Genomic DNA, 27,263 nt, shown 5'->3' on the forward strand with positions numbered 1-27,263 from the left:
TTTTTAACATGCTGTCTAGGTTGGTCATAACTTTCCTTCCAAGGAGTAAGCATCTTTTAATTTCATGGCTGCAATCACCATCTGCAGTGATTTTGGAGCCCAGAAAAATGAAGTCAGCCACTGTTTCCACTGTTTCCCCATCTATTCCCCATGAAGTGATGGGACTGGATGCCATGATCTTAGTTTTCTGAATGTTGAGCTTTAAGCCAACTTTTTCACTCTCCTCTTTCACTTTCATCAAGAGGCTCTTCAGTTCTTCTCCACTTTCCGCCATAAGGGTGGTGTCATCGGCATATCTGAGGTTATTGGTATTTCTCCGGGCAATCTTGATTCCAGCTTGTGCTTCTTCCAGCTCAGCGTTTCTCATGATGTACTCTGCATAGAAGTTAAATAAGCAGGGTAACAATATATAGCCTTTTCCTATTTGGAACCAGTCTGTTGTTCCATGTCCAGTTCTAAATGTTGCTTCCTGACCTGCATACAGGTTTCTCAAGAGGCAGGTCAAGTGGTCTGGTATTCCCATTTCTTTCAGAATTTTCTACAGTTTATTGTAATCCACACAGTCAAAGGCTTTGGCATAGTCAATAAAGCAGAAATAGATGTTTTTCTGGAACTCTCTTACTTTTTTGTTGATCCAGCAGATGTTGGCAATTTGATCTCTTGTTCCTTTACCTTTTCTAAAACCAGCATGAACATCAGGAAGTTCACAGTTCACGTATTGCTGAAGCCTGACTTGGAGAATTTTGAGCATTACTTTACTAGCGTGTGAGATGAGTGCAATTGTGCGGTAGTTTGAGCATTCTTTGGCATTGCCTTTCTTTGGGATTGGAATGAAAACGGACCTTTTGCAGTCCTGTGGCCAGTGCTGAGTTTTCCAAATTTGCTGGCATATTGAGTGCAGCACTTTCACAGCATCATCTTTCAGGATTTGAAATAGCTCAACTGGAATTCCATCACCTCCACTAGCTTTGTTCTAGTGGAGCTTAGTCACAGATAAACTCAGGTGCTGTTGTCTACTTATTTTTTGATTAAACATATATATCCAGTTTTTTTCAAATTTCATTAAATTTTATGTTACAGGCATTTAAATTTTATCCTTTTAGCATGCTTTAATTCGTATTCATTTATTTATATTATTTTCTTGTAAATTATATGGCCTCAAATGTTATTGAAAGGCTAATAATGTTTAAAACATGGTATATCCTAATTTGCTTATGGGTTATGAACCTTAATTTCATATTTAACCACCAAATAAATGTCATTAGGGTACAATAATTTTTGTGTTAGAGCTTGTCAAAATATAATTTTTCTTTTAAGTTACTTGATCATATCTCTCTGTAACTGGCAGGTATTTTATTGAAAGGCATCTTTAATTCCATCTTTTATTTGTGATTAAAAAAGTACAACCATGTTGAGTACTTTTGAGAAGAATTTTCCTTTGAGCATGTTTTTCTTTATATCCAGTTTAATGTGCTTTTATAAAATATACCATTAATAACTTGTTTCATATCCAGTATACCAAAGAGGTATCTAATACCCATGTATTATCTAATAATTGGGATATAATACCTTTTTGAATTATTTTAGTATAGACAATGTACTTGAGCATATTTGAATATGCACTAAGCAAGTTTTAAAATTTTGTTTTCAGATCATGATAAAGTCTCAGTTATTTTTTACCTTTTACATTTTTGAGTAGGATATATTTTAGTAGACAGCATATTGTAATGATGTATAAATTTGTACACAATTGTGTATAAATTTCATATGCTTTGCCTTTTTAGCAGTATTGTAACACATTTTCACTGTTGATATTTATGGACAAGTAAATAGTGTATTAATGCAAATGGTTAATTATTTGGATGCAATAAATGTCTATAAAACTTTTTTCTTGTTCAAGCATTTAGTTTTTATTATAATCGCTCTTTTCATGAGAGTTGAAACAATTGTTAGAGCCAAGATATGCAAGCTAGTTTATAGTTAACAATGTTTTGGTATTTTTGAAATTGAGGAAGTGAATACTTTATAATTCTTAAAACATATGTTCTCATATATAGCATATATACTTACCTATGTGTGTCAAAGTTTTATGACAGATTTCATTATAATTTATCTTTTTCATTTTAAAGTTATAGTAGGTTTTGAGGTAATTTAAAGAACTTAATCATGTCCTGAATATTTTAGTAGGTGTGAATAAATAAGTTTGTTATTTTAGCATGCTATTATATAGTGTCATTCGTATTCAAAAGTAAATGTATGCTATTGTGAGATAGAGTGGTCTAACTTGTAAAATAATTTCTATTTAATTACATTTAGTAAACAGTGATAAAAGTTATAGGTTGAGCAACAGTTTAACTTTTATAATTTTTGTTTCAGCTTTTTAGAAAAAATATAAATAGATGAACTTTATATTTTGAATTTTGTATAACAGAATTTAATTCAGATTTTATAACAGACTTTATATACTTTTGGAAGGGAAAATGATATCAGTTTGTCAGATTATTTAAATTATACATGTAATTTTAAAGTCATTTATTTGAATGTGCCATTATGTTAATGTTGCCTTTCAAATGGGTTTAAATTGATTCTTTCATTAAAAGGATATTTAATGTTTGTTTTCATACCTGCACTGTGAATTAGCCTCAGTCATAACATAGTAGTGTATTTAAGATCAATAGTGATGGTGTTGAGGATTATTAAATCAGGCTTTTCTTTAGAGGTTGCATGTTAAACTATCACTGAAGAATCCATCCACCTCCAAAAGAATTATTTTCAGAATATTCTTTATTTGTATTTTTTACAGGGTGTGGAAAAAATTTAAAATTGAGCTTTTAAAGGAAAAAAACTAGATTGTCAGAATTTTTCCTAAATCTGCAAATTTTTTAAATCCAAAATTAGCTTAAAATTGAGGCTTTTTATATGTATATCCTCTGCTAACTGCTAAGTCACTTCAGTCACGTCCAACTCTGTGCGACCCCATAGACGGAAGCCCACCAGGCTCCCCCGTCCCTGGGATTCTCCAGGCAAGAACACTGGAGTGGGTTGCCATTTCCTTCTCCAGTGCGTGAAAGTGAAAAGTGAAAGGGAAGTTGCTCAGCCGTGTCTGACTCTTAGTGACCCCATGGACTGCAGCCTACCAGGCTCCTCCGTCCATGGGATTTTCCAGGCAAGAGTACTGGAGTGGGGTGCCATTGCTGCCACACATATATATATTAATATTTACTTTATAGTAGAAAAATGCTTAGTTAGGTCGACTAATATTGCATAGTTTTTCTCATAATTTCTCTCAGTGGGGCTAATTTTTTTCATAGAAGCAAAATTTGATGTGGAGATTGCTTAAAGAAATTGCCCATTGTTAATAGAATTTCTGCTTCATTATTGTGGGACTACGTTGTAGCCTTAGTTTTTCCAGTTGTTATACCATTTGGTACTACTTTGCTTTTCAGACTGGAAAACATACAAATGATTATTTTTTTCCCCTACTAGCTTGGTGTATCCTCTTGATGCAGGCTCTGTGCTATTAATCAAGCATGTTTTGGGAAGTGATTAATGATTCCTGGATATTTTCCATTCTAATAAAGATATTTGATGATTGTTTACTTGGCTTCAGCAAAGATTATTGGCTCTAATATATGTCACGTCCCTTCGACATACGACTTTGGTTTCTTTTTTAAGCACGTTTACAAATGTTCGTCTTCTATATATGTCTTTAGCTGTTCTCTACAAATTTGCTAAACTGCAATAATTTTTTTCTGTGAATTTTTTTTCATAGTGCTCCTATTTGATTTGCAAAATTGCTTTAGTTTTCATTGAGCTTTAAAAACAAAGATAGGTTTTAAATGAGTATTTAGTTGTTTTATGTTTGAATAAGGGTTTTAAATATCTGGCAATTTTAAGGCAATTTTTTTTCAATTTGCTTTGTCTTTCCAGTGCAGGTAAGTATTGTAAGTCAAGTATAATACAGGTGGTCTAGCCACTAGATATAATCTACCTGAGATATAAACATTATGTTCAGCCTTTTTTTCCTATTTTCTATTGTTTGGTGATATTGGGACTTTCAGAAAATGAGAAAAAGCTCCCATCCCCACTCCCCAAAAAAGAGAGAGTTTGGATTTTCTAGGGTGAGCAAAAACGGTTCATCTTTATGACTATATAGTCTTTGGATTTTGAAAATAAAATTAAGGCAAATTCTTTGATTTTACTTTTCAAGTATTGAATATAAAAAAATTGAACTAGTTCTTTAGTATGATCAAATTTCCTAAATTAATATCAATGTTAATAAATTTCTTATTAAAATTTTCTCTAAAATTGGCTTAGATTTTTACATAAAATCAGGAAATACACATTTTGTAATTTGAGCCCATGTATAAATTGTTAATAAACTTTGACTTCTTAATTTCATACAGCTTTTATCTTTCTACTCCTAAGATTTTTTTAAAGTTATTTGATACTAATTTTAAGTAAACGGTGATGTTTTTCATTAAGTGCAAACATTATAGAACATGTGACTAAAATATTTCAAGGTGTTGTTTAGCTTTTTGGTTATTTAGTGACTTCATCATTAACTCACGAATAGCACTCTCTTTAGGTATAGATGATTATGCCTTGGTTATATTTTTTTCATAGAAAGGGTCATATCAAGATACTGGGTTGGTCAAAAAGTTCATTCAGGTTTAACCCAGTATCAGTTTTGGAGCCTTCCCTGGTGGTCCAGCGATTAGGACTCTGTTTCCACTGCAGTGGGGTTGGATTTGATTCAAGCCTAGCCAAGTGACCAAAAAAAAAAGCTAATTTTGAACCAGAGTTTAAAAAAATACTAATACAGATTTTGAAGATGAGGAATTCCTTTGTAGTTCTATGAAATGTTTATCTTTTATTCTCAACCTGAAGTATATAATATTTGTTAAAACAAAGCGTCCCTCCATACTAGAGGGATATGTGTTCCTCACCCTGTTCTCAAAAAAATTTTTATTGTGAGAAATTTTATTTATTCAACATTTTTTGACTGTAGTTATTTGAATTGTTTTATAGATCAACCTTTTATATATGGTGTGTTGTTTTAGTATTGCATTTACTTAGTTGTTTTTTATCTCTAAAACTATAATCTTATTCAGAATTCTCTGTTTTAACTATTCTTTTGTGATATTATGCACAGAATGCAAAAAAAATTAATTTGTCACCTTTGTGTATGGATCCACAGTATTTTGGCCTTCTAAAAATGTGGTTTCATTTAGTATGAAACGAGATGCCAGCCCAGGTTCAATGCATGATACTGGATGCTTGGGGCTCGTGCACTGGGATGACCCAGAGGGATGGTATGGGGAGAGAGGAGGGAGCAGGGTTCAGGATGGGGAGCACATGTATACCTGTGATGGATTCATTTTGATATTTGGCAAAACTAATACAATTATGTAAAGTTTAAAAATAAAATAAAATCAAAAGCATCAAAAAAAAAAATAAAAATGTGGTTTCATTTAGTAATTTTCTTCAACCCTATTTTCAGAATCTCTTGAAAGATAAAGACAGTAGATTGTTGGGGATATCTGAAATGGTCTATCAGTATTTTAGAGATAGTGCATACTAGATGAAAGATGTTTACAACTCTTTTTTTAAATCTTTAAAAATGAAAGCTTTAATTCTTTCATTTTCTAAATACATAATCTTAAAAATTAGTGAAAACTTAAAAATCAGTGAGATATCTTTAAGAATGTGACTTTAGTGTATTGCCCTAAGCACTCATTAATTAGCACAGTAGTAGTGAATAAGTAGAAAATATAGACTAACATAGTAAAATTAGTAGCAGATTGGGATTTAGGAGCTTAGATTGTACTTCTGGCTTTGCCACTTATTAGCTTTGTTTCTTTGGTTCCCCTTTTTAAGCCTGTTTCCTCATCTATGAAATGACAAACTTGGACTCTGAGGTCCTTTCTTCAGCTCTAACATTTTGTGTTGCTTTTGTAATGGCTGTTTCTCTAAAATTCCCTGGTGCAAGAGATTCTCTTGATTATTCCTTTTTAAGAAACCGAGTGTTTTGAATTATCAATTTTTCTACCAGCCAAGAGGTGCTTTACTTTCTTTTCCTGTTTGAGTGCTTAAACAAGAGGCATTACTAATTTCCTTTCTAGGAAGGATCAGAATTGCCAAAGGCTTTCTTGGCTCGCTTGCTCTCTGTGTGATTGCTCATTTGTCTTTGCATTGTTGGCCTCATTCCTTATTTTATTTTTGCTTTATTTTAGTAGCTGGTGGTGCAAGGATAATAAGGCATTATCTTATCTTGGTATTCATTATGTGATTTAGAAGACTTAGCTTGTTTGAGTTTTGAGGTTCTATTATTTATTCTTTTATGCTACCACTTCTGATCATTGTTTGTGGGTTTTTACCCTCCTTTCCATATTGTTTTGCTTTCTTCCCATCTCCTTTCCTTCCCTTTCAGGAAAATGGAGAAGTAGCTCCATTACTTCTGGCTCTGCCAGGTTTTCTGCCACAAGTGTGGCACAACTAGTGCCTCTGATGCTTCTGATAGAGTTGTGACTGCTTTGCATGCTATACCTGCCCCAAGATGTTGTGTTGAGTATTGAGATTCTAGGGGCAGTACCTTGTTGCCTGGATGATTTTCTCAGAAACATCCTGGAAAACCTCAAGAAAGGAAACTTCAGAGCAAACAGAATCAACTGGGGATCATGACTATACATCCATCACATGCATTCCAGCATGGGTCTAGCTGAGGCCTCCAAAATGATGCTTTCCCAGCCTGAGCTGTTTCTCAAGTGATGATGTCCTTGAAGTTTCTGTGGCCCGTGACTCAAGAGTTAATGTAGTGGAGTTTCCCTTAAAGAATCTCACTGCAGGCTTTGTAGATGGGACACATCTCACCTCAACATGTTTAAATACTCAGGTTGAAGGTCAGCCTCAGCCCTTGGGTCTTTCAAATTAAGTTCTAACTTTGAGTTGTAGGTTATGTGATGGGCTAGTTGTATGATACATTAAGTCTCTGACCTATTGGACTTGAGCCATCAGCCATTATTTATGCAAAATTATTTTATTATTCTTTTTAGGGCTTAATGTATATGGCTACTCATTAGGCTTTCCTTTGCTCAAAAGGCAAATCTAAAACATCTTAGTAAGGTAAAGCTTAGGGAATCTCCATTACTCTGTATAACTTTCAGTTTGGAGAAGAATGAGCATTCTCTATAATTTTTTTTGCATCTAAAGTATCTGTAATTGTTCTGTATATTATGACTTTATTGAAGGTTGTTGATAAATCAAGTAATTCTTCAGTGTGCAGATCTCATTTCATTTTCCATGATTTATTGTGTGATTTTTCAGTTGGTATAGAATCTTATTATCTTACGTATTTCATGTTAGTTTTTTCATGACAGCCTAGAATTTTAGTATTTGTAAGTTTACATGTTTTGACTTTTCATTTAGTAGACTTATTAGGAATCTAGAGTTCGAAAGAAGAAATATGTGGTTTCCTAAAATTAACAACCAAGTCTTTATAGATTATATGGAGCTTATGACATTTTTTAAACTTGTAAATGCAAACTAAAATCAGGTGATTGAACTAACCTTTAGAGTAACTAAATTAATAATTGTATTCTTGTTTGCTATTATTATACCACTCAAATGGTGATATAAGATCTTGTAACTGCACATAAACTGTGTTTTTCTATTTATAACCTAGTATCCAGTGCTTCATATTATGTGTACACACACGTGCACATACACTTATTCATTCCAAATCTGTGTTTTTACTCAAATTGGCTTGAAAAAGTCTTTCCTTGTTCATGGGAAATGATGATGTGGTATGTATAAAAGATAATTTTAGAGAGTTTTTCCAGAAGGATGCTTTTAATTAAAGAGTCACTCTTTATTTTGAAACTGTCTCCTAATTTGTGGAGGGTATGTTTATACTTTATAAAATGATGAAATAAATGATATTTGGGTTTAATTTTTTTTCTTGGCAAAATGTAAGTTGTCCCCATTTTAAAAACCTTTACTATGTACAGTCCAAACCATGTACAGTTAGGAAACCACTGATGTAGAAGTTTAAACTTAGTCTCTCTCAGTTGTGTCCAACTCTCTGTGACCCCATGGACTGTAGCCCGCCAGGCTCCTTGGTCCTAGGGATTTTCCAATCAAAAATACTGGAGTGGATTGCCATTCCCCTCTCCAGGGGATCTTCCCAACCCAGGGGTTGAACCCAGGTCTCCTGCATTGCAGGTGGATTCTTTGCCATCTGAGCCACCAGTGCAACTCGAGTAGGATTTAAATTGGAATGATCTAATCTCCACTTAATTAAAATGCAAATCAAGTTAGAAATCCTCAGAAAAGCTAACTCATCTGTGGTTTCCTCTTGCAATTTGTGTAGCTCTCTCTGTTGTCTAAATGTTCCTTATCTATCTGTTTAGGAAGGAAGGACCAAAGGGCATATCAGCATTTATGAAAGTGATTAGCTATTTTGTTTGCTTTAGTCTGCCTAGGTGCTTTGAATATAAATTGCAATGAGCAATCTGTCTATCAAATAAAATTAAGACAACATTAACATACATTAACACCTCCTACCATTGAATGAATTCTTGATTTAATGTGAGTTCATGTTAATAAATAAAAATAATTTCAAATTTAAAAATAACAAAAGTCTCTTAATTCTAGCTCCAAGATTTTGACTGAGCTAGAGTCATTCATGATTACAGAGTAGATGTTTATCCATATAGAAGCTAGTTCAGGGAAAACCAAGAATCATGCCAACTTTTGAGCCTTTATATAAGGTTTCCCTTTGTTATTCTGATTTATGAATTTATATCTAAAGGTGCAAATTACCTCATCTTACACAAAAATTGTTTTTATCTTACACTTTTTGATATCTTCCTTTAGTGCAAACATGAAAATTTATTAGGAATATATTTTATTTTAACATAAGATGGTATTAAATATTTTCTCATGCTTTGAGCAGTTTATTTTTTTGTTGGCAAATTGGTCTTTGAGGAGCATCCGGAAAAATTTTGGTATGCTTTAGGCTAATGCATTATCTTACTTTTTTGGAAAGTAAAAACTTTTTGATAGTAATTTGTGTTCTTTAACTATGTACATAGTAAATAGCACTCTTGCCCCTTTTCTGCCTTAGTTTGAATATTATTAGGGATTTTTTATTGCTTTAGTATTGTAATATATGTTGTATACTTTCATTTGATTAGAAGAATTTATGCACTAAATTGAAATTTAAGAGCCAAAAATGTTATTCACTAGTTTGAGGCACTGTTTCACAATAGTGGTTTATTAGACACTGATTTTCTAAGAATATGTTTTACTGTTGAATAAATCCTTTCATGTGGAGTTTTGTGTTGAAATGCCATTTGTTTGAATGAATTGATTTACTATTGTGGGCCTGTCTGATACTGTAGTTGTCAGATGGTGGCAGCAGAGCAAGTAGAGGATTGGAAGGATATCCAGCATGAAGTTGCAACTGGTGAAAACAGTAGAAACATCCCTGAGATTTTTAAGTATATTGTGAAATTGAATAGAACTGGGAGAAAATCAGTGCTAAGAGCATTTTCAAAAGTTTTGGTTAGTACTTTAAATTAAAATAGACTTTGATAGACTTATTTATAATAAAAATCTATTGAAAAATTATTTCTATTTTGATATATATAATTCCATTTGTTTTTAATTTGTAATACTTGACCACCAAATATATAGTTTTTATTGTCTTTTTATTCTCGAGAATTGCCAAGAAGATGCTTTTAGAAGAAATTAAAGCCAATCTTTCCTCTGATGAGGATGGATCTTCAGATGAGTCAGAAGAAGGGAAGAAAAGAACTGGAAAACACAATGAAGAAAACCCTGGAGATGAGGGTGAGTTCCCCAGAGAGAAGTGTGATGTGAAATGAAGTGAAGTGAAGTGAAATGGTAGTTGCAGTCGTATCCAACTCTGTGACACCGTGGATTGTAGCATGCCAGGGTCCTCTGTCCATAGGATTCTCCAGGCAAGAATACTGGAGTGGGTTGCCATTTCCTTCTCCAGGGTCTTCCCAACCCAGTGATTGAACCCAGGTCTCCCACACTACAGTCAGATTCTTTACTATTTGAGCCACCAGGGAAGCCAGAGAGAAGTATAGGATGTCATAATTTGGTTGTTTGACCAGTTCAGTCTTTGAAGACTGACCATGAAATCTCTTAATAATATATGTTTGAAGTTTATTACAACGTTTAAAACGTTGCTACCATTAATCCTTTTGAATATCTGGTAATAATTGTGCAAATTTTGTCAGTCACTGCCAATAAATATATGGGTTGTAAAGCAAAATATCTTTTACCTTTTAAAAATCTATAAATGTATATTGGTGATATTTCATTGCTACTTAATGATAGTAATAGATCAAGTGTGATGTATGAGATTGCTTGGTATCAACAATTTAACAAGGTAAGTATGCAGCTCTGATCAGTTCCATAAATCATGATAATTATCTACAAACAGAATATGTAGGTGTATAACATTTTAAAGGAAAAAAGGCTGAAGGTTTTAATGATTTGTTTTCTCCATTTAGAAATAAAAAATCAAGCCATTTCTGAATCAGATTCAGATTCTGAAGAATCTAAGAAGCCAAGATACAGACATAGGCTTTTGAGACACAAGCTGACTCTGAGTGATGGAGAATCTGGAGAAGAAAAAAAGATGAAGCCTAAAGAGCACAAAGAAGCCAAAAGCAGAAATAGAAGGAAGGGTAAGATATTTTAATTTTGATAGTGAACAACGTACTGGTTCATACTGATAAAGAACATACCTGCTCCAACAATTGACCACCTATATTAGGTGAGTGTCTGCACACTGACAACAGCTATTCTGAGAGTGAAATAAAGAATTTAGAGTGGGAAGGTAACCCAGAAACTTGAGAGATGACAAAGAATATTTTTGACCTTTAGCAGTCATATACATCTAGATTAAAAAGGTAAATATGACAATAAATAAAATATGCATTAAGGTCATGTGGAAGATATAAGACTGTCTGTAACTATAGGAAGAAATAATGCTTTCCTGAGGAAAGATAGAAGATATAGTTAATTTGGATAGATTTATGCAAGCTTATGTGTAAAACTTACATGTAGCCAGATTAATTTTTTATTACATTAAATTGTGTCTTTCTGCACTGAGTTAGTTACATGTTTCCAACATCATGGTAAACATTGAGGATATAAAATGAATAAAGAAATCACTGTTTTAAAAAAAAAAAAGAAATCACTGTTTTATATGATAGTTTTCAACCTGGCTACACATGCAGAACACTTGGGGGATTTAAAAATACACCTTCCTATGTCAGGGCTCCACCTCTAGCCAATTGAAGCATAATTGATGGTGGTGGGAACCTAGGTATCCATACGTATTAAAAGTATCTCTCAAATGATTTGGATATGTAGCCAGTTTTGGTAGTCACAGGTTTAATAAGAATTACTGACATTAGTATTATAAGAACTTGTAGTACCATGAAGGTTGTCTTGTGTAACAAATGTAAGTTAAGATGTGGCATAAAGAGGATTTCTTTAGCTTCTTAGGGGTTGGGGTTATCAACAGAGAAGACTTGACAAAGATGGAGAGTTTCATCCAGCAGATAAAGTTCTAAATGGGGAGAAGGTAGATTTGTTGTTAAAATTTATAATATAAGCAGGGAAAAAGTTTTAAAAACCTCTGCAAATTGTTTAGCACATGGTGGAGGGGATGCAATTCATGTGGTATGGCTGGAATATAGAAGGGAGTAAGGAAAGGAACAGCAGGAAATTAGGCTGGACCAATAAGACAGAGATCAGATACTGTAGATCCTTGTAAGCCTGTTCCTCAAATTGGAGTACTTGACAGTGGACTCATGGGTACATGAGGCTGTAGAGTGAATATGGTACATCTCTGTGGTGTGTTCATTTTACTTGAGAGTTGGTGGAGAGCATTCTCATATTAAATAATATATATTGAGCAATTAAATGTGAACTTTTCCTGAGGATTTTGGCTAACAAGAAGTTCAAAGAAAGTTTATTCTTCTTTGGGACAGACTTTGAAGACTTTATTACCCAATTCCTGTCAGGCAGATTAACGCCACTACGAATAAGAAAGTATTTTTGGAAATATCTGAGAAGTACATTGGCTCTATAGAATGGAGAGCCTTTGAAAAGTTAAAAAAAAATTTTAATTTTAAAAATTATTTTTATATCACAGCTGTATTGAGACATAATTTTAAAATCATACAGTTTACCTGCTTACAGTGTACAGTATTTTTTTAGTATATTCACAGAGAGGTGCCACTATTTAAAAAGCTGTTTAAGGTATATATATATACAGAAAAGCATATATTTCATAAGTGGACAGCTTTTAGAGAAATTATTTATTTATTTGGTTGCCCTGGGTCTTAGTTGTGGCAAGCAGAGTTTTTTTCTGGTTGCAGCATTTGAACTCTTAGTTGCGGCATGTGGGATCTAGTTCCCTGATCAGGGATAGAACCCAGGCCCCCTGCATTGGGAACATGGAGTCTTAGCCACTGGACCATCAGGGAAGTCTCTGTAAGTGGAAATCTAGATGAACATGTTCAGCACCTAGATAAAGGCACAAGACATTCATTAGCAGCATTCAAGATTCATAACTTCAGTACAGCCACTCATTGTTCCCTTGAAAGGTTTCAACTAAGGATGTAATATGGTCAGATTAGTTGCCTGTTATTCTGTGAGACTGAGGGCTTTGATCCAATAAGCAGGAGAAATATCAATAACTGCAGATACGCAGATGATATCACCCTTATGGCAGAAAGCGAAGAGGGGGTAAAGAGCCTCTTGATGAAAGAGGAGAGTGAAAAAGCTGGTTTAAAACTCAACATTAAAAAAACTAAGATCATGGCATCCAATTCCATTACTTCATGGCAAATAGATGGGGAAATGATGGAAACTATGACAGAGTTTATTTTCTTGGGCTCCAAAATCACTGCAGATGGTGACTGCAGCCATGAAATTAAATGACACTTGCTCCTTGGAAGAAAAGCTATGACCAACCTAGACAGCATATTAAAAAGCAGAGACATTACTTTCCTGACAGAGGTCCATCTAGTTAAAGCTGTGGTTTTTCCAGTACATGTATGCATGTGAGAGTTGGACCATAAGGAAAGCTGAGCAGTGGAGAATTGATGCTTTTGAATTGTTCTGTTGGAGAAGACTTTTGAGAGTCCCTTGGACTACAGGGGGATCCAACCAGTCCATCTTAAAGGAAATCAACCCTGAATATTCATTGGAAGGACTGATGCTGAAGCTGAACCTCTAATACTTTGGCCACCTGATGCGAAGAGCTGACTCATTTGAAAAGACCCTGATGCTGGGAAAGATTGCGGGCAGGAGGAGAAGGAGACAATAGAGGATGACATGGTTGGATGGCATCACCGACTCAATGGACATGAGTTTGAGGAAGCTCTGGGAGTTGGTGATGGACAGGGAAGCCTGGTGTGCTGCAGTATATGGAGTTGCAAAGACTCGGACACGACTGAGCGGCTGAACTGAGCTGAAGGCTTTGAATCTATTTGGAGGATATTGCCATAGTTGATGTCAAGTTCAGTTGTCCTAGTATATGTATAATAATGAGATTACCCAGCAGAGCTGTAATGTTGTACAAATAGAAGGCTAGGGAAAGAATCTTGCAATCCTGAGCATTTAAAGGGCTATGGGACAACAGCTATCTATTAAAGAAGAGGAGGAAGGTACCCCTTCCCCACACACACATATACTTAATATGCCTTGGACATTTTCATGTAAACAAATAAATAATAGTACCTCATTTTGTGAATGCATTTTTCATAAATTTCTTTGCAACATGACTACAAGCTGGTCTTTCAGATTCTATAAAGGAACTGAGTGATTTAACATATTAGAAAACAGCATGATTTCCTGTGCATCTTCAAAAGGAGAAATACTAATTTTGCCTCTCAGGCTTATTAGCTCAGGAATATAGATTCGTTTACTAGGTCAAATAGGACTTCCCAGGTGGCTCATTGATAAAGAACCCATCTGCCAAGCAGGAGACATGAGTTTGATCCCTGGGTTGGGAAGATTCCCTGGAGAAGGAAATGGCAACCCACTCTAGTATTCTTGCCTGGGAAGTCCCATGGACAAAAGAGACTGGTGGGTTACAGTCCATGGCTTCACAGAGAGTGAGACACGACTTAGCAACTAAATAGTAGTGTTGGCAGCAACTGTGGGCCAAATACATTTGAAATGTTTTATTGAAACCCAAGTTTTCTGTGACCTGTGTTTCCACTGTCCTTTTCTGTGGGTAACTTATAATCCAACTTTTTTTTTTTCGTCTTTTTGTGTAGAAGGAAGTAAACTAAAATTCTATCTTATTTATGTTTCTAATAAAGATTAATGTAATAGAGATTGATACTACATTCGGAATTGCACCATTTTCCAAGTTTTGCAAACTCTTGTGTCTCTATATTGTCTGGAAACTTATGATGGGCAATAGGGAGAAATCAGAAGCTAATAGCTTAATTATTAAATCAAGTGTAACGTGAACATTTTCACCTAAATTTGAAAAAATATGTAAAAGTTATTTTTGTGGTAATTTCAAGAATGCAGTGATTGCCTTTATAGTAGATTATAGTAGGTTCATGTTATTTTTCTCATGTACTATCAGTCAGTCAGTTCACTCACTCAGTCATGTCTGACTCTTTGGGACCCCATGAACTGCAGCACGCCAGGCCTCCCTGTCCATTACCAACTCCTGGAGTTACCTCAAACTCATGTACATCGAGTTGGTGATGCCATCTCATCCTCTGTCGTCCCCTTCTCCTCCTGCCCCCAATCCCTCCCAGCATTAGAGTCTTTTCCAATGAGTCAACTCTTCGCATGAGGTGGCCAAAGTATTGGAGTTTCAGCTTTAGCATCCTTCCTTCCAAAGAACACCCAGGACTGATCCCCTTTAGAATGGACTGGTTGGATCTCCTTGTAGTCCAAGGGACGCTCAAAAGCTTTCTCCAACACCACAGTTCAAAATCATCAATTCTTCAGGGCTCAGCTTTCTTCACAGTCCAACTCACATCTATACATGACCACTGGAAAAACCATAGCCTTGACTAGACAGACCTGTGTTGGCAAAGTAATGTCTCTGCTTTTCAATATGCTATCTAGGTTGGTCATAAATTTCCTTCCAAGAAGTAAGTGTCTTTTAATTTCATGGCTGCAGTCACCATCTGCAGTGATTTTGGAGCCCCCCAAAATAAAGTCTGACAATGTTTCCACTGTTTCCCCATCTGTTTCCCATGAAGTGACAGGACGAGATGCCATGATCTTAGTTTTCTGAATATTGAGCTTTCAGCCAACTTTTTCACTCTCCTCTTTCACTTTCATCAAGAGGCTTTTTAGTTCCTCTTCACTTTCCGCCATAAGGGTGGTGTCATTTGCATATCTGAGGTTATTGATATTTCCCCTGGCAATTTTGATTTCAGTTTGTGCTTCTTGCAGCCCAGCGTTTCTCATGATGTACTCTGCATGTAAGTTAAATAAGCCGGATGACAATATACAGCCTTGACGTACTCCTTTTCCTATTTGGCCCAGTGTCTATTGTTCCATGTCCATTTCTAACTGTTGCTTCCTGACCTGCATACAGGTTTCTCAAGGGGTAGGTCAGGTGGTCTGGTATTCCCATCTCTTGAAGAATTTTCCACAGTTCATTGTGGTCCACACAGTCAAAGGCTTTGGCATAGTCAATAAAGCAGAAATAGATGTTTTTCTGGAACTCTCTATCCAGCGGATGTTGGCAATTTGATCTCTGGTTCCTCTGCCTTTTCTAAAACCAGCTTGAACATCTGGAAGTTCACGGTTCATGTATTGCTGAAGCCTGGCTTGGAGAATTTTGAGCATTACTTTACCAGCATGTGAGATGAGTGCAATTGTGTGGTAGTTTGAGCATTCTTTGGCATTGCCTTTCTTTGGGATTGGAATGAAAACTGACTTTTTCCAGTCCTGTGGCCACTGCTGAGTTTTCCAAATTTGGTGGCATATTGAGTGCAGCACTTTCACAACATCATCTTCCAGGATTTGAAATAGCTCAGCTGGAATTCCATCACCTCCACTACTTTTGTTCGTAGTGGTGTTTCCTAAGGCCCACTTGACTTCCCATTCCAGGATGTCTGGCTCTAGATCACACCATCTAGATCACACCATCGTGATTATCTGGGTCGTGAAGATCTTTTTTGTACAGTTCTTCTGTGTATCTTGCCACCTCTTCTTAATATCTTCTGCCTTTGTGAGGTCCATACCATTTCTGTCCTTTATTGAGCCCATCTTTGCATGAAATGTTCCCTTGGTATATCCAATTTTCTTGAAGAGATCTCTCGTCTTTCCCATTCTGTTGTTTTCTTCTATTTCTTTGCATTGATTGCTGAGGAAGACTTTCTTATCTCTCCTTGCTATTCTTTGGAACTCTGCATTCAGATGCTTATATCTTTCCTTTTCTTATTTGCTTTTCGCTTCTCTTCACAGCTATTTGTAAGGCCTCCCCAGACAGCCATTTTGCTTTTTTTGCATTTCTTTTCCACGGGGATGGTCTTGATCCCTGTCTCCTGTACAATGTCATGAACCTCCGTCCATAGTTCATCAGGCACTCTATCTATCAGATCTAGGCCCTTAAATCTATTTCTCACTTCTACTGTATAATCATAAGGAATTTGATTTAGGTCACACCTGAATGATCTAGTGGTTTTCCCTACTTTCTTCAATTTAAGTCTAAATTTGGCAATAAGGAGTTCATGATATGAGCCACAGTCAGCTCCTGGTCTTGTTTTTGCTGACTGTATAGAGCTTCTCCATCTTTGGCTGCAAAGAATATAATCAGTCTGGTTTTGGTATTGACCATCTGTTGATATATATGTGTAGAGTCTTCTCTTGTGTTGTTGGAAGAGGGTGTTTGCTGTGGCCAGTGTGTTCTCTTGGCAAAACTCTATTAGCCTTTGCCCTGCTTCATTCCGTATTCTAAGGCCAAATTTGCCTGTTACTCCAGGTGTTTCTTGACTTCCTACCTTTGCATTCCAGTCCCCTATAATGAAAAAGGACATATTTTTTTGGTGTTGGTTCTAAGAGGTCTTGTAGGTCTTCATAGAACTGTTCAGCTTCAGCTTCTTCAGAGTTACTGGGTTGGGGCATAGACTTGGATTACTGTGATATTGAATGGTTTGCCTTGGAAACGAACAGAGATCATTCTGTCATTTTTGAGATTGCATCCAAGTACTGCATTTCAGACTCTTTTGTTGACCACGATGGCTACTCCATTTCTTCTAAGGGATTCCTGCCCACAGTAGTGGGTATAATGGTCATCTGAGTTAAATTCATCCATTCCAGTCTATTTTAGTTCACTGATTCCTATAATGTTGATGTTCACTCTTGCCATCTCCTGTTGGATAACTTCCAATTTGCCTTGATTCATGGACCTAACATTCCACGTTCCTATGCAATATTATTCTTTACAAGTTCGAATCTTGCGTATGTATTATAATGATATTTAATTATGTAGAATTGTGCCCTTATACTTAAGGGTGAAGTGTCATGATATCAGCACTTAATTTCAAATGGTTCAGGGCGAAAAAGGATGTGCATATATTTATACAGAAATAAAGCAAATCTACTTTAAGTGGATTCAAGAGAAGGGATATAGGTGTTCATTTGGTGATTCTTTCCAATTTTTGGTAGGTGTGAACATTTTCAAAATAACATATTTGATGAAAAATTAATACTAGGCTTAAAGTTGTATTTAACCACAGAATTTGTGTGTGCATGTGGACATCTTGATCTCCCAAAGTCCCAGTTGCTTAGCAGTTCTTTTTGTTTTTATAATATTTTTATTTATCTCGTTGCAGCAGGTATTACTTATGGCACCCAGGATCTTCGATCTTCCTTGCAGCATATGAAATCTTTAGTTGCGGCGTGTGAACTCTTAGTTGTTGTATGTGGGATCTAGTTCCCTGACCAGAGTTGAATCTGGGCCTCCTGCATTGGGAGTGTGGTATCTTAGCCACTGGACAACCAGAGAACTCCTTTATTATTATTTTTTTGTTTGTTTTTTTACTGTGGCAAAATACACATAACATAATTTTTAACGATTTTTAACTGTTTGAAGCAATTCTGTGGCATTAATATATTTGCATTATTGGGCAACTATAAACACTGTCTGTCTCCAGAATTCTTTGATTATCCCAAACTGAAACTAAACAGTAACTCTTCACTCTCCTCTTCTTCCATAACTAGTCTTTATATTAATTATGCTTGTCTGTGTTTTTAAAGATAGACCAGACCTTTGATTTTGATGTCAGATCATAATAGATATTCTAAAAATATTTTATTTTGAACTAATACCCTTTACCTAGCTTTCCTAATTTAACACCTTATACTTATTATAGCACAATAATCAAAACCAGGAAATTAACATTGATACGATACTATTAATTCAGCCAGTGTTTGACAAACTACACCTGAAAGGTAAATCTGACCCTCATGTTTTTATAAATAGTTTTATTGGTGCACTGTCATACTTACTCAGTTATTGCTTTCATGTGTTTACAGTGAGAAAGTTGAGTAGTGGCTGCAACATTGACCTTCCAGCCTATAAAGTTGAAAATACCATCAGATCTCTGACCTCTGATGTAAACTGTAGATTTTATTTGGTTATCATTATTTTTCCCACTTGTGTTCTTTTTCCACTTTGGAATCCAGTCTAGGATCCTACATTGAATTCAGTTGTCTCCTTAATCTACTCCAGTCTGTGACAGTTTCTTTATCTTTTCTTTCATGACCTTGACACTTTTGAAGAGCATTGATCAGTTATTTTCTAGACTGTCGATCTGTATGTATTTGTTTAGTGTTTACTTATGGTTAGATTTAGGTTATTAGACATTGTGACAAGAGTACTGCAAGTTATATTGAATCCTTCTTGATGTGTTGTACTGAGTGTGTATGATAACAATATGTTTCTTATTGGTATTGTTAACCTGATTAAGTTACTGAAGATGGTATCTGCTGACTTCTTCTTCTGTTAAAAAAAACCCCTATTTTTTGTCCGTATTTAATAAATATCTTATAGAGAGCTACTTCGAGACAATGCAGATATTCCATTTCTCATACTTCTTTCTACCCACTAATTTTAGCATCCAGCTGCCTAAGCAGTTTTTATCGTGTTGTATGTTTAAGTGGTGATTTACAATTTCTTTCATTACTTCTAGGAAGAGTTGTTTCCCCCTATTTATCTATTTATCACATTACTTATATTAGTATGGACATATAGATGTTTTATTTTATGAGTTACAATCCAGGTTTTCATTTTATTGCTCAGATTGTTCCAGCTTTGGTTGCTGGGAGCTTCTTCAAGTTGCATCATGTATCCTTTGAATATATCCCCATCAGTTTTTGAGAAATGCTTTACTTTCTGGTACCACAAGATAGTCCAGGGTTATCTTGTATTTCCCCTGCCTGCCTTGCTCTGACCAGAAAAATACAGGTATTCTTCTGGGGTTTTAGGTGCCTGTGTCTTACTGGCAATTTTGGTACAGAAAAATAAAATTTTGGAGAGAAAAAATAAAATTAGGTATTCATCTTATTTTCTTGTGATAGGCAGGACTCAGCTCCTTTTTCCCAGTTCTGTGGCTAGAAATGAGGTTCTCCCAGAGTTTTGCAGTTAGCACCCTTTGCATAATTTGCAATTCAGCCCGCCTTCCTGTCAAAACCAGGAAAGGAGTGGGGAAAAAACAAACAAACAAACATGATTTTCATCCTCCCACACAATTTTATGAGGATCATTATTTAAGTTTTGATTTCAGTCCCCAATCTGCCTACTCTTATTCCCTTTGCAGAGTCCTTAGGTTGTTTATTTATGTATTCTGTCCATAGTTTTCAGTTGTTACAAGTGGCAAAGAGTCTGTTATCACCCTTAGTTCACCTTGGCCAGCCTACTTAGCTTGCTTAAAATAACCAGAATCCTTGTATTGACTGATAATTTTTCATTTTGTCAGTTTACATACAGTTAATATATTTTAATGTAGAATCATAGTTTTATGACCATACTTGGTTTTCACTTGGATTTTTATAAATACCAATTGAGTCATTAACTGGTCTAATCTGTATGATGTCATATGTACTAGAGATACTATTCTCATAATACTCTTAAGTGTTCATGTTATGTTATTTACAGCAAATTGAATTTCTATTAGAAAGCGCTTAATAACCTTTAATATTTTTTATTCAAGTGAGTAGTGAAGATTCTGAAGATTCTGATTTTCAGGAATCTGGAGTTAGTGAAGAAGTTAGTGAATCTGAAGATGAACAACGGCCCAGAACAAGGTAAATAGATTATTTTTTCAAAAATTTTAGGAATTAATAACCATGCTTCAAATTATTTGTAGAAAGTTTTCTGTTATTAATAGTGAAAATCACTCAGTCGTGTCAGACTCTTTGCGACTGTAGCCCACCATGTTCCTCTGTCTATGAGATTCTCCAGGCAAGAGTACTGGAGTGGGTTGCCATTCCGTTCTCCAGGGGATCTTACTCACCCAGGAACCGAACCTGGGTCTCCTGCATTGCAGGTAGATCCTTTACCGTCTGATCCACCAGGGCATAGTAGTTAAGTAAAATATTTAACATTTTGATTTGGAACTCTTAAAATAATTAGTTTAAAAATAGTATATAAAACATTATATATAGTTGAATTGTACGTTCTGAAGTAGGTGGACTTTCAGTGTGCAAAAACACCTTTTTTTAAAAAAAAATTATTATATATTTGGCTGTATCAGGTCTTAGTTGCTGCATGCAGGATCTTCATTGCAGCATGCAAGATATTTCCTTGCAGTGTGCACAGGCATCTCTCTAGTTATAACACATGGGCTGTAGTATGCATGGGCTCAGTAGTTGCCCTATGGCATGTGGGGTCTTAGTTTCCTGATCAGGTATTGAACCCATGTTTCCTCCACTGCCTGCCATTGGAAGGCAGATTGTTAATCACTGGACCACCAGGGAACTGTAATTTTTCATTGCTGTGGTGGAAAGTTGTAGTGTAGTAGTTATGAGGTTCTGTAGACCAACTGCCTCAATCTAACTCCTAGCTTTACTATACTTCCTATTTGTATGAATACTCTGTGGTTCAGTTTCGTCAACTGTAAATGAGGAAATTAACATTATTATTTCCCTTATTGGTTATTGTGGGCATTAAATGAGATTAAAGGGCTTATAAAATAATGCCTATTTTACAGATAGTAAGTGCTCCATAAATGCTAACTATTATTCTTTCATAACACTACTAAATACAACTTAGCCATGGAACAAAAACAACTCTACTAGTATTCTATTAATTAAGATGTGTTTGTTTTTTCAATACGCATGGATAACTAATCTAGATTACTAGCTGATTAAAATTTTGCTTCCTTCTTAGCATAGTATTTAATAATACTGACCATTCTAAGAAGGTTTTTATTTCCTCTGGAATAATATGATACATCCATCAATTTGTGTTTGTGTGAGTGTGTATATGTATATCTATATGGGTGTTTGCATGTGTAAATTTTAATACATTTGAGATTGTTTTAGCTTAATAATTACCATGTTGTACCTGGAGTATAGCAGCATATTGTACTTTCAGTTCAGTCAGTCGCTCAGTCGTGTCAGAATCTTTGCGACCCTATGCACCGCAGCATGCCAGGCCTCACTGTCCATCACCAGCTGCTGGAGTCCACCCAAACCCATGTCCATTGACTCAGTGATGCCATGCAACCGTCTCATCCTCTGTCGTCCCCTTCTCCTCCTGCCCTCAATCTTTCCCAGCATCAGGGTCTTTTCAAATGAGTCAGCTCTTTGAATCCGGTGGTCAAAGTATTGGAGTTTCAGCTTGAGCATCATTCCTTCCAAAGAACACCCAGGGCTGATATTCTTTAGAATGGACTGGTTGGATCTCCTTGCAGTCCAAGGACTCTCAAGAGTCTTTTCCAGTACCACAGTTGAAAAGCATTAATTCTTCGGCGCTCAGCTTTCTTCACAGTCCAACTTTCACATCCATACATGACCACTGGAAAAACCATAGCATTGACTATGGTTGACGGACCTTTGTTGGCAAAGTAATGTCTCTGCTTTTGAATATGCTATCTAGGTTGGTCATAACTTTCCTTCCAAGGAGTAAGCGTCTTTTAATTTCATGGCTGCAGTCACCATCTGCAGTGATTTTGGAGCACAGAAAAAATAGTCAGCCACTGTATCCACTGTTTCCCCATCTATTCTCCATGAAGTGGTGGGACCGGATGCCATGATCTTAGTTTTCTGAATGTTGGGCTTTAAGCCAACTTTTTTACTCTCCTCTTTCACTTTCATCAAGATGCTCTTTAGTTCTTCTTCACTTTCTGCCATAAGGGTAATGTCATCCGCATATCTGAGATTATTGATATTTCTTCTAGCAATCTTGATTCCAGCTTGTGCTTCTGCCAGCCGAGCATTTCTCATGATGTACTCTGTACTCTGCATATAAGTTAAATAAGCAGGGTGACAATATACAGCCTTGACGTACTCCTTTTCCTATTTGGAACCAGTCTGTTGTTCCATGTCCATTTCTAACTGTTGCTTCCTGACCTGCATACAGTTTTCTCAAGAGGCAGGTGGTATTCCCATCTCTTTCAGAGTTTTCCACAGTTTATTGTGATCCACACAGTCAAAGGATTTGGCATAGTCAATAAAGCAGAAATAGATGTTTTTCTGGAACTCTCTTGCTTTTTCCATGATCCAGCGAATGTTCGCAATTTGATCTCTGGTTCCTCTGCCTTTTCTAAAACTAGCTTGAACATCTGGAAGTTCACAGTTCACATATTGCTGAAGCCTGGCTTGAAGAATTTTAAGCATCACTTCACTAGCGTGTGAGATGAGTGCAATTGTGCAGTAGTTTGAGCATTCTTTGGCATTGCCTTTCTTTGGGATTGGATTGAAAACTGACCTTTTCCAGTCCTGTGGCCACTGCTGAGTTTTCCAAATTTACTGGCATATTGAGTGCAGCACTTCCACAGCATCATCTTTCAGGATTTGAAATAGCTCAACTGGAATTCCATCACCTCCACTAGCTTTGTTCATAGTGATGCTTTCTAAGGCCCACCTGACTTCCCATTCCAGGATGGCTGGCTCTAGGTCAGTGATCACACCCTCATGATTATCTGGGTCGTGAAGATCTTTTTTGTACAGTTCTTCTTTGTATTCTTGCCACCTCTTCTTAATATCTTCTGCTTCTGTTATACCATTTTTGTCCTTTATCAAGCCCATCTTTGCATGAAATGTTCCCTTGGTATCTCTAATTTTCTTGAAGAGATCTCTAGTCTTTCCCATTCTGATGTTTTACTCTGTTTCTTTGCATTGATCACTGAGGAAGGCTTTTTTTTTTAAATCTCTCCTTGCTATTCTTTGGAACTCTGCATTCAAATGGGTATGTATTTCCTTTTCGCCTTTGCTTTTCACTTCCCTTCTTTTCACAGCTATTTGTAAGGCCTCCTCAGACAGCCATTTTGTTTTTTGCATTTCTTTTTCTTGGGGATGGTCTTGATCCCTGCCTGTCTCCTGTACAGGGTCATGAAGCTCTGTCCATACTTCATCAGGCACTCTGTCTCTCAGATCTAGTCCCTTAAATCTATTTCTCACTTCCACTGTATAGTCATAAGGGATTTGATTTAGGTCATACCTGAATGGTCTATTGGTTTTCCCCACTTTCTTCAATTTATGTCTGAAGTTGGCAATAAGGAGTTCATGATCTGAGCCACATCAGCTCCCGGTCTTGTTTTTGTTGACTTTATAGAGCTTCTCCATCTGTGGCTGCAAAGAATATAATCACTCTGATTTTGGTATTGACCATCTGGTGATATCCATGTGTAGAGTCTTCTCTTGTGTTGTTGGAAGAGGGTGTTTGCTGTGACCAGTGTGTTCTCCTGGCAGAACTCTATTAGCCTTTGCCCTGCTTCATTCTGTACTCCAAGGCCAAATTTTCCTGTTGCTCCAGGTGATTCTTGACTTCCTACTTTTGCATTCCAGTCTCATATAATGAAAAGGACAACTTTTTTTGGGTGTTAGTTTTAGAAAGTCTTATAGGCCTTCATAGAACCGTTCAACTTCAGCTTCTGTAGCGTTACTGGTCGGGGCATAGGCTATGATTACTGTGATATTGAATGGTTTGCCATGGAAACAGAGATCATTCTGTCGTTTTTGAGATTACGTCCAAATAGTGCATTTTGGATTCATTTATTGACTATGATGGCCACTCCATTTTTTCTAAGGGATTCCTGCCCACAGGAGTAGATTTAATGGTCATCTGAATTAAATTCACCCATTCCAGTCGATCTTATCTTAGTTTGCTGATGCTTAGAATGTCAATGTTCCCTCTTTTTATCTCCTGTTTGACCACTTCCATTTTGCCTTGATTCATGGACCTAACATTCCAGGTTCCTATGCAATATTGCTCTTTACAGCATCGAACCTTGCTTCTATCACCAGTCCCATCCACAGCTGGGTGTTGTTTTTACTTTGGCTTCATCCCTTCATTCTTTGTGGAGTTATTTCTCCACTGATCTCCAGTAGCATATTGGGCACCTACTGACCTGGGGAGTTCATCTTTCAGTGTCCTATCTTTTTGCCTTTTCATACTGTTCATGGGGTTCTCAAGGGAAGAATACTGAAGTGGTTTGCCATTCCCTTCTCCAGTGGATCACATTCTGTCAGATCTATGCAGCATGACCCGTCCGGTTTGGGTGGCCCCACACGGCATGGGTTAGTTTCATTGTGTTAGACAAGGCTGTCGTCCATGTGATCAGATTGACGTGTTGTCTGTGATTGTGGTTTCAGTCTGTCTGCCCTCTGATGCCCTCTCCTCGTGCCTACCATCTTCCTGGGGTTTCTCATACCTTGGATGTGGGGTATCTCTTCACTGCTGCTCCACCAAAGCACAGCCCCTGCTCCTTACCTTGGATGTGGGGTAGCTCCTCTTGGCCATTGCCCCCAGCCTCGGGCCTGGGGTAGTTCCTCTTGGCCTCGCCTCTGTGCCATTGCAGCCAACAAGCTTTCGGTTCAATCAGTTCAGTTGCTCAGTCGTGTCTGACTCTTTGCAACACCATGAATCGCAGCATGCCAGGCCTCCCTGTCCATCACTAACTCCAAAAGTTCACTCAAACTCATGTCCATTGAGTTGGTGATGCCATCCAGCCATTTCATCCTCTGTTGTCCCCTTCTCCTCCTGCCTCCAATCCCTCCCAGCATTAGGGTCTTTTCCAGTGAGTCAACTCTTCACATGAGGTGACCAAAGTGTTGGAGTTTCAGCTTTAGCATCAGTGCTTCCAATGAACACCTAGGACTGATCTCCTTTAGGATGGGCTGGTTGGACCTCCTCACAGTCCAAGGGACTCTCAAGAGTCTTCTCCAGCACCACAGTTCAGAAGCATTAATTCTTCGGTGCTCAGCTTTCTTCACAGTCCAACTCTCACATCCATACATGACCACTGGAAAAACCATAGCTTTGACTAGACGGACCTGTTTTGGCAAAGTAATGTCTCTGCTTTTTAATGTGCTGTCTAGGTTGGTCATAACTTTAGTTCCAAGGAGTAAGTGTCTTTTAATTTCATGGCTGAAATCACCATCTGCAGTGATTTTGGAGCTCCCAAAAAATAAAGTCTGACACTGTTTCCACTGTTTCCCCATCTATTTCCCATTAAGTGATGGGACCAGATGCCATGATCCTAGTTTTCTGAATGTTGAGCTTTAAGCCACGCTTTAGGGGAATATAAAATAACAATAGGATATAATGAGAATTTTAAAGAACTGAGATGGAATTCAGGTAACACAAAATTCACCATTTAAAAGTGTAGAATATAGGGGATTTATAGAATATTCACGAAGTTGTGCATCTGCTACCACTATCTAATTTCAGAACATTTCCACTATTCCAGAAAGAAACCCTATGGCCCTTGGTCATTTCCCGTTCTTCCTGCTTCTCATTTCTTGGCAAAAACTAATCTGCTTTGTGTATGGATTTGCCTATTCTGAACATTTCATATGAAAAGATTTGTAAATATGTGTCTTTTTATGAATGGAATCTTTAGCATGTTTTCAATTTTGATCCATGCTGTAGCTTGTTTCAGTACTTAAATCCTTTTTTAAAAACTTCAGCGAAATTTAGTATATTTCCAGAATATATACAGAATATATACAGAATAAATTTAATATATTTACAGAAATTGTGTTAATTTCTGATATATAGCAAAGTGTTTCAGTTATACATATTTATCTTGTTCTTTATATTCTTTCATTATGGTTTATAACAGGGTTGAATATGGTTCCCTGTGCTATACAATAGGGCCTTGGTTTTTACCCATCTGATGTATATATCTGATATATATATATATAATTTATATAAATTTATATTATTATATATATATAATTATATATATATAAATTATATATATATATATATATATGTGTGTGTGTGTGTAATCGTTTGAGTCTGCTAATCTCAAACTCCCAATCCTTTTTTTCTTTACTCCTTCTTCTCCCTTGACAATGAGAAATTTCTTTTGTCTGTGAGTCTGTTTCTGTTTCATAGATGTGTTCATTTGTGTTGTATTCTAGATTCCACATGTAAGTGATATATGATATTTGTCTTTCTCTTTCTGACTTAAAGCATTACTATAATCGCTGGGTCCATTCAAGTTGCTGCAAATGGAATTATTTCATTCTTTTTATGACTAGTATTCCATTGTGTACATGTGTAGCACATCTTTATCCATTCATCTGTCAATGGACATTTAGATTGTTTCCATGTCTTGTCTGTTGTAAATAGTGCTGTTGTGAATATAGGGATGCATGTATCTTTTTGAATTTTAGTTTTTGAGTATATGCCCAGGAATCGAATTGAGGATCATTTGGTAACTCTACTTTTCGTTTTTTGAGCACACTCCATACTGTTTTCCATTGTTCCAGTTTATATTTTTACCAGCAGTATATGAGGGTTCTCTTTTCTCCACTCATTCTCCAGCGTTTATTGTTCGTAGAATTTTTGATGCTGACCATCCTGATGGTTTTGAGGTAGTACCTTATTGTAGTTTTTATTTGTGTCTTGCTGATTATTAATGAATATGATTATCTTTTCATGTGCTTTTTGGCTTTCTGTATGTCTTTGAAGAAATGTCTATTTAGATCTCCTGTCCATTTTCTTGATTTTGTTGTTGTTGTTATTGAGCTGCAATGAGCTCTTTATA

At 36.3% G+C, this 27,263-nt stretch overlaps 1 protein-coding gene across 10 annotated transcripts in view; it reads left to right on the forward strand.

The window, feature by feature from the left end:
* Positions 1-27,263, forward strand: part of ATRX (ATRX chromatin remodeler) — a 286,342-nt gene that overhangs the window by 117,863 nt on the left and 141,216 nt on the right. For all 10 annotated transcript variants that reach the window (XM_061409663.1, XM_061409658.1, XM_061409661.1 and 7 more), the window contains 3 exons: positions 9,725-9,855; positions 10,548-10,724; positions 20,253-20,346. In XM_061409663.1, the coding sequence (XP_061265647.1) occupies positions 9,725-9,855; positions 10,548-10,724; positions 20,253-20,346 (402 nt within the window). The remainder of the gene's footprint in view (positions 1-9,724; positions 9,856-10,547; positions 10,725-20,252; positions 20,347-27,263) is intronic.

The sequence above is a fragment of the Bos javanicus genome, chromosome X (genome assembly GCF_032452875.1).
Source record: "Bos javanicus breed banteng chromosome X, ARS-OSU_banteng_1.0, whole genome shotgun sequence".
NCBI lineage: Eukaryota > Metazoa > Chordata > Mammalia > Artiodactyla > Bovidae > Bos > Bos javanicus.